We start from the raw sequence: 8,116 nt of genomic DNA, 5'->3' as shown, positions 1-8,116 counted from the left end.
CTACTCTGCAGGGCTCTCAGCCACTGAGCTGGTCGGGGAGACAGCAGGCCCTCTGTGTGTGGCCTGTCTTGGCAGTGACCGCGGCTACAAGGAAAGCCATGGGGAAGGTCACAGGAGGAGGGTTCATCTTAGGACCCCAGTGGCAGCAGAGTGCTCCTCTGCTGACTCAGGGGATCACCATCCCCTCGACACAGCAGCATTTCCAACAGAGCCTGCAGGGCCCCTCCAACACCAGGGTTTAAACAAGGCTTGAGAACAATCACTGCAGTCAAGGTGTCTGTCACTCACGGCCTCTGACCTGCCAACTGCTCTTCAAGACAGAGACATATATACCGACCTCCAGAAGTAAACGGTGGGTCTGAAACCTCCCCAAGAAGCTGGGAGCCAACCATCCCATGGTGACTCCCCAGTAGAGGACACAGTCACCGTAGTATCTGTCACCATGCCAGGCTTTCCAGGGCGTGACTGTCCACTCAAGAAAGAGAATCCAAACAGCCCAGCCCTGGAAGATGGCACCTCAGCCAGGCTCCCAGCAACACTGGGGCCACCGCACTCCTGCCAGGCCTTGGCAACCCCCAACCGCTCGCCCCAAGACAGAGGCGCAAAGGTGACTCAGTGCAGGAGCTGGGACAGCACCCTAAACAGCCACCCACGGTCATATGCGGTTTACAACACACAGCCTCTCTCTCGATTCAGACACCAGACTGAGGAGTTCAGCATGGGCCGTCTGACGGCCGGAACACACCAGTCACGGTCCTGGTCCCCAGGACGCACATCCCCATGGCCATATCTAATTTCCCTGAACCTTTGGGCGCAGCATCCCCCTCTCCTGCATGTTCAGTAAGGACCAGTAACATCAAGCCACGCTGCACACAGCATCCTGACTGTGGGTGACAGCCCAGTGCAGAGAAGCCTGGCGGCTTCATGACTGGGCAGGACCATCCCCCACAGAGAGGGCGGCTCGCTTGGTTTGGTTACATACGGAGACCATCCCCAGGACAGCCGTGGCCACCACCACCACCTCCATCACTCACTGTACTGCCACCTACTGGGCTTCCCTGACGCTGCGCAGAGAAGGACAAAATCAACGCAACACCGACCCTCCAGTACCGTTCCCTGCAGGACCCACTGCGTTCAGGTGCAGCTTGAAGGAGCAGCTGGGAAGAAGACGCTAGGACACCTCCAGCTCTTGATAAAACCCCGTTGTCTCCGGAAGGCCCCTCCCAGCTAGCTACCCACCAAGCCCACCCTTGGCCGCCCTCCCACCCCTCACCCTGGGACACAGCTTCTGCCACTCCACTTATCCTGGGCCGGTTCCCTCCATCCCATAGGCTCAACTCCCAAAGGCCCTCCTTCACCACCTGCTTATGTCTCCCCTTCTTCCCCAGGGCAGCGGCTGTTGGTCTCCTCCGAGAACTCACCACACCTACACTTGCTGCCGCCTGCCTGGGTGTGTCACCCAGCAGACTGTAAGTTGTCCAGGGTGAGAACCACAGCCATCCCATCCACCCAGCACCATCGCCTTGGCACCCGGCCCCGTGGCGGGCAGACGGCAGGCACTGGAAGAGACGCTTGTGGGTTTGGTGCAGCTGAAAGAGGATGGGACACCCTATCTGCAGGGCAGCCAGACACAGGGTTGCTGCGTGGGCAAGACCATGTCACCAACTGATGCCAAGGCAACCACGCAGTCTGCAGACAGATGTGGAGGCTCCAGGCCCTCCCACCTTCTACCTGGGCAAGGCACCTCACTTCTAAGTCCCAATTTGCTCATCTTTAAAAAAAAAAAAAAAAATCCTAAACTAAAAAGAAAGAAAAAGAAGGGGGAAGTGAACAAGGAGGAAAACTGAGGAAATCTGATGAGATCAATAATTTCCTAACTTTGTTGCCAAAGCTGGAAGTTTCCATGAAGGCGACGAGACCCACACGTATGACGCCCCCCGCAACACCCGCCCCCTGCCACCATCCACTCAGGGCACGTGGCTGCCACACAAGTTTCTGTCTGGAAGCAGATGCTGGCTGCCAGAATGAGCTTTGTGGGAGCTCGGCCTGCTGCTCGGGGCATTCCTGGAGTCTGGGGTGTACTGGTGGAACCCCCAGGTCTGGGTGGAACCTGCACACCTGCCAGCCACTGCACCTACCTCATTGAAGACGATCCTGGCCGGCTGCCTGGTGAGCGGCTCTGCAGGCCTCGGCGAGCTCCTCCACGTCCTCCCGAAGAAGTGCCGATAGGTGACATCGAAGAGAGACACGCGCAGGTGGCAGCCCACCTCCGATAGCAGCTCCAGCACCCCCTAGGAGACAGAGGGATGACCTTGAAGGATCCTCAAGGTTGAGAGCCTCCCCACAGATGCTGATGGACCATTTGGGGGAAACTGGGCCACTCAGCATCCATCCCCTGGTTTAGGTATCAGGCCCTTCCTTCCAAGGGACTACCTCTCTCCATGGCCCTCCCTTGGCCAGTCGGAGGCTGGAATCCCACCCAGAACCAGCAAGCCACACAAGAAGCCAAAGCTGTGGAGACAGACGCCTATGACACCATGTGGAACCAAGGAAGAACAAGTTCAGGTGATGCCACATGAGATCCTGGATCAAGCCACACCTGAAGCTTGTACTAATGATAGGTTTGTCTTTAAGTGAGTTAACAAATTATCTCTCCTTAGGCTATTTTACTTGTGTTTTTTTTTTTTTGGTTGGGGGAGTTATTTGTTTACCATTTACAGCCAAATTATTCCCAATATAACCACAAACTCTAAATCCTCAGCCTGTCAGAATTATTTGGGTGGGTTGGGGTCAGGGTATAAATAAAAGAAAAGCCGATCTTTGAGAACTACAGATACAGACAAGGCACCAGAGACTGCTAGGCCTGCCCTGTGCTGTGGTGCCACCTACAGAGGGTTCTCCTGGGTCTTCAGTGCTGGTACCACTGGCGCACCTGGCAAGGGGGCAGCTCTTACTGTCTACCTGGGACCAGGAATCCTGCTTTCCTTTCATGCAGTCATTTAATAAATGTTATTTAAGCATCTATTTTGTGTGTCCACTCTGTGCCAGACACTGTTCTAGGAAACGCAGCAGGGAACAAAACACACAAGACCTGCGTCCCTGGGGCTCACGTGAAGACAATGAAAATGGGAGCAGGGGAAGATGGGTGGGTCGGCTCTTTGAAGAAGACAGCCAGGGAAGGGGCTCTGAAAGATAACATCTAAACCGAGAACTAAGGAGGCAGGGTGGGGTGAACGGGAACCAGGAGGGGACCCTTGGAGAATAAACCAGGCAGAAGGAAGCTCTGGGTGAAGAGAGCCGGGTGCTCAGGAAAATCATCCTGACTACATGTATCTTTTTTGTTGTTGTTAGTCGCTAAATCATATCTGACTCTTTTACTACCCTATGGACCGTAGCCCGCCAGGCTCCTCCGTCCACAGGGTTTCCCAGGCAAGAACACTGGAGTGGGTTCAGATTCCCGACCCAGGAATCTTCTCACATCTCCTGTTGGGAAGCCATGTATGTTATTTTTGTTGTTTTTCAGTTGCTAAGTCATGTTCGACTCTTTGTGACCCCAGGGACTGCAGCACGCCAGGCTCCCCTGTCCTTTACTATCCCCCGGAGGTTGCTCAAACTCATGTCCATGTATGTGTATTTACATTAACTGATTGCTCTCACTTTCTGGGTTCTTAGTGTTCCTAGTGCTCTGGCATCTGGGGCCTCCCTGATGGGAAGAGACTGTCCTGCCCAGGGCCAGCTATTTCCCAGTGATAGTAACCGACCTGCTTTCCAGTCCACACCCCACTTGCCCTTGTCTGGCTCACACTCCGGGAGACAATATCTTCCCACCCCAACAATCCCAGAACCAGACCCAGGCAACCAGTCCCTCCACCCCAGAGGCCAATGAACTAACTCAAACTAGCCAGTCTCAAGTGTGTGCAGCTGCTTACCCAGGCTTGCCCATCCCTTCCCACAAAAACCATGATATAGGCTTTTGCCCCGGCTCTCCTCTTACCCCGCTGCCTCCCCACCAACCCAACTGCACAACCCTTCGGGGATGTGCGTCCCCTCCCTTGGGGAGCCCAAAGGAAGAAACTATCTTTTCAGTGGCAACCGTCCCCTGCTCTGCTGTCCCCACCACACCTGAATAAAAACAAAAGCCAAAGTGCGCTTCAAAACAGAACACCCAGTGACTTCCCTGCTGGTCCAGTGGTTAAGACTCTGAGCCTCCAAGGCTGAGGGAACTGGATCGATCCCTGGTCAGGGAACTAAGATCCCACATGCAGCACACAGTGGCTGAAGTTTTTTTTAAATACTAAAAAAAAAAAAATTTAATACAACAATGGGATTGTGTTTAATTGGAGAAGGGGCAGGAGCCACCCTCGCAGGCCACTTCTACTCCAAACAGGATGACGGGTCAGGGAAAGAGCCTGAGAGGCAGTGACACCACCTGATTCGGGATTTCATGGAAATCAGTCCAACGTGAGGTGAAGCGTGTGTTAACTAAATCAGGGTGGGGTCTTTTCGCAGTTTATGTGGATGTCAGATCATCACGCCGGGCACTCCAAGTGTCCTACGGCTTTGTCAGTTATACCTCAATAAAGGAGAAGGAAAACCACTCCAGCTCCACATGGGGATCGGAACGCGGCGGGAGGATGTGAGGAGTTGGGGTGAGCAGAGGGCACATTCGGGGTGTCAGTGAAGGAACTGCCGAGGGCCGTGGTGATGGCAGGGTGTGGAATATGAGGGGAAGAGAAACAAGCGGGACCAGCTGGTGGCCACCTGCCCACCCAGCCTCCCGGGTCCAGCAGGTGAGTCCCAGCAAATGGGAGCAGCTGGCAGGGGGGAGTGTGCCAACAGGTCTGGGGGGATCTTGAGCCCAGACCCTCATCCCTCCCCACCAGCACTGTTCCTCACCCTGCTCCCTGCCCCTCTGGAGCCCCTTTACTGCGCTCGCCCCCTCATTCCCATGAGGCCCTGACCAGGGAGGCCTTCCTGACCCCCGCCATCCAGACCCTCATCATCTGACCTGGTTTTATATCAGGATCTCTCATGTTTCTAAGTTGTCTGTTTACATGCTGGTGGTCGGTCTCAGCTCTGGTGGGGAAGGGATGAGAGCCTGGAATATTCTCCTCCTGCTATATCCTCAGGACTGGGGACCAAATCATGCAAGGCGGGTGGGGGTGGGGGTGGGCTCAGTGTGCACACCTCCTAGGGGCCTGGGCCTCCCCTCGCTGCAGGCACCACCCAGAGCACCACCATCAGCCCCCCTGGCCCCCTCACCATGCTCCCAGGGAGGTGACCAGCAGCCAGGACCAGGGAACTCCCAGATCACCTGGGAGCTGGGTCTTCTCCTGGCCTCCACAGCCCGACCACCCCCTCCGCCTCTCTGAGACCTTGTGCTCAACTCTCCTCGGGTAGGTTTCTAGCTGTCTCCTCGTGCTTAACAGAGAGCTCTGTGAAGACAGAGTTGGGGGCGGGGGGGTCACCCTTGTGTCCCCTGCACAGCTCCAAACACACAGTAAATACAAGTGAAATAGCCATTCCAAAGGAAAGAATTAGGTTGGCCCAAAAGTTTGTTTGGGTTTTTCTGTGATTATCTTATGGGAAAACTTGAATGAACTTTTGGGCCAACCCAGTAATCAACATTCATGGTAAAATGAAAACTAAACCAAAAAGGTAAATAAAAAGTAAGAAAAACATACCAAAATGACTAATAAGTGACTTGAGTTCAAAATTGGTACATAATATTTTTAGCCAACACCTTTTACAGGGAAGTTTGCTACCATCTAAAGCTATCAATTCTCAAAATAACTGAAACTGTACAAATCTGTAAGATCATCTAAACTGAACTTTTGACTTTTTCCCTACTTGATCTTTTAATCTTGGCTGATTTTTGTGTGTAAAACCAACTTTGCATTCCTGTGATAAACCCCACCATGATTTCCTACCTTCTGTACACACTGCTGGATCTGATGTCCTAATATACTAAGGAATTTTGTGTTAACATTCATAAGAGATGGCAATCTGTACTTTTCTTTCCATGTCCTTGTCCGGCTTGGGTATCAAGGTTATGATGGCCTCAAAATAAACACCTGAGAACAATTCCCTCCCACTCTATTTTCTGAGTGTTGGTCTACAATTGGTATTATTTCTTCCTTTAATATTTTATTAAATTCAACAGTGAAGTCATTTAAGTTTGAAAATGTTTTAATTATGAATTGAGTTTCTTTAATAAATATGGGGGCTATTCAAGTGGGAATTTGCTGTATGACTCAAGGAACTCAAACCCAGAGGGGTGGGATGGGGTGGGAGGTGGGAGGGAGGCTACAAAAGGGAGGGGACATATGTATACTATGGCTGATCCATGTTGATGTATGGCAGAAACCAACACAATATTGTAATTATCCTTCAATTAAAAATAAATTAAGAAAAAAATGAACAAAGTAAACATATATAGGGCTATTTAGATTTTCTGTTTCTTCTGGTGTCACTTTTGGTAAATTGTGCTTTTCAAGAAACGTATCCATTTCATCTAAGTTATTTTTATTGGCACATAAGTTATTCATAATGTCCCTTGATTATCTTTTTAATGTCTGTAGGATATGTGGTGATGCCCCTTCTTCCTCTCCTAATATTGATAATCTGTGTCTCTTCTCTCTTCTCATGATCAGTCTTGCCATGGGTTTATCAATATAATTAATATTTTCAAAGAACCAACTTCTAGCTTTACTGATTTTCTTATTATTTGTCCTTTATTGATTTCTGCCCATATATTTCCTATTTCCTTCTTCTCTTTTCTTTGGTTTTAATTTATTCCTTTTGTCTAGATTCTTAAGGAGAAAGTAGAGATTGTTGATTTTACACAGGCAGACCTCAGAGACAGAGGGTTCAGTCCCAGACCACTGCAATAAAGTGAATATCTTAATAAAGTGAGTCACATGGATTTTTTGTTTCCCAGTGCATATAAAATTATGTTTACACTATACTGTAATCTATTAAGTGTACAATAGCATTTTGTCTAAGAAAACAATGTACCTACTTTAATTTTTAAAAAATTTATTGCAAAATACCATCTATCATCTGACCCTTCAGTGAGTCATCAAAGATCACTGATGACAGGTCACCATAACACAGACAATAATAATGAAAAAGCCTGAAATATTGCAAGATTACCCAAATGTGACAGAGAAATAAAATAAGCAAATGCCGGGAAAACGGAACTGACGGACTGTCTCCATGCAGAGATGTCAAAAACCTCCAATTTGGGGGGGTGGGGAAATACAATACCTACAAAGCACAATAAAATGAGGTGTGCCTGCATTTTTCTTCTTTTCTAATGTACTTACATAAAGTTGTAAGTTTCCCTCAAAGGACTGCATTAACTGCATCCCACAAATCTTGATATATTCTTATACCAGTTAGTTCCAATTACTTTCTAATCTCTCTCTGAATTCTTTGACCCATGGGTTACTAGTGAGCAGAGTGTTGTTTAATTTTCTACTATTTGGGGATTTTCTGGTTATCTTATTATAATTGATTTTTTAATTTAATAACATATTGGTCAGTGAACATATTCTTCATAATTTCAATCCTTTTAAATTTATTGGGATTTATTTTCATGACCAAGCATATTATCTATCTCTGTAAATGTTCCACAAGCACTTGAGAAGGTGTATTTTATTTGTTAGGTATAGTGTTTTCACGATGACAATTCAGTTAAGGTGGTTGGTGGTGTTCAGATCTTTCATACCCTGATGATGGGTTTGTTTTTTTTTTTTTTTTCGCAGGGTGGGTGGGGGGAGTCTATTGGTTCTATCACTTATTGAGAGAGTTCAGATCCGATCAGTCGCTCAGTCGTGTCCGACTCTTTGCGACCCCAGGAATCACAGCACGCCAGGCCTCCCGGTCCATCACCAACACCTGGAGTTCACTCAGACTCACGTCCATCAAGTCAGTGATGCCATCCAGCCATCTCATCCTCTGTCGTCCCCTTCTCCTCTTGCCCCCAATCCCTCCCAGCATCAGAGTCTTTTCCAATGAGTCAACTCTTCATATGAGGTGGCCAAAGTACTGGAGTTTCAGCTTTAGCATCATTCCTTCCAAAGAAATCCCAGGGCTGATCTCCTTCAGAATG

The 8,116-nt window shown here is 49.2% G+C and overlaps 1 protein-coding gene across 3 annotated transcripts in view; it reads right to left on the bottom strand.

Moving 5' to 3' along the window:
• The window catches only part of NPHP4 (nephronophthisis 4), a 138,338-nt gene that overhangs the window by 119,761 nt on the left and 10,461 nt on the right, over positions 1-8,116 (bottom strand). For all 3 annotated transcript variants that reach the window (XM_010849957.1, XM_010849959.1, XM_010849958.1), the window contains exon 4: positions 2,139-2,291. In XM_010849957.1, coding sequence (XP_010848259.1) covers positions 2,139-2,291 — 153 coding nt within the window. The remainder of the gene's footprint in view (positions 1-2,138; positions 2,292-8,116) is intronic.

The sequence above is a fragment of the Bison bison genome, unplaced genomic scaffold (genome assembly GCF_000754665.1).
Source record: "Bison bison bison isolate TAMUID 2011002044 unplaced genomic scaffold, Bison_UMD1.0 scf7180017864289, whole genome shotgun sequence".
Classification (NCBI taxonomy): Eukaryota; Metazoa; Chordata; class Mammalia; order Artiodactyla; family Bovidae; genus Bison; species Bison bison.
This window is presented reverse-complemented; position numbering and strand designations above follow the sequence as displayed.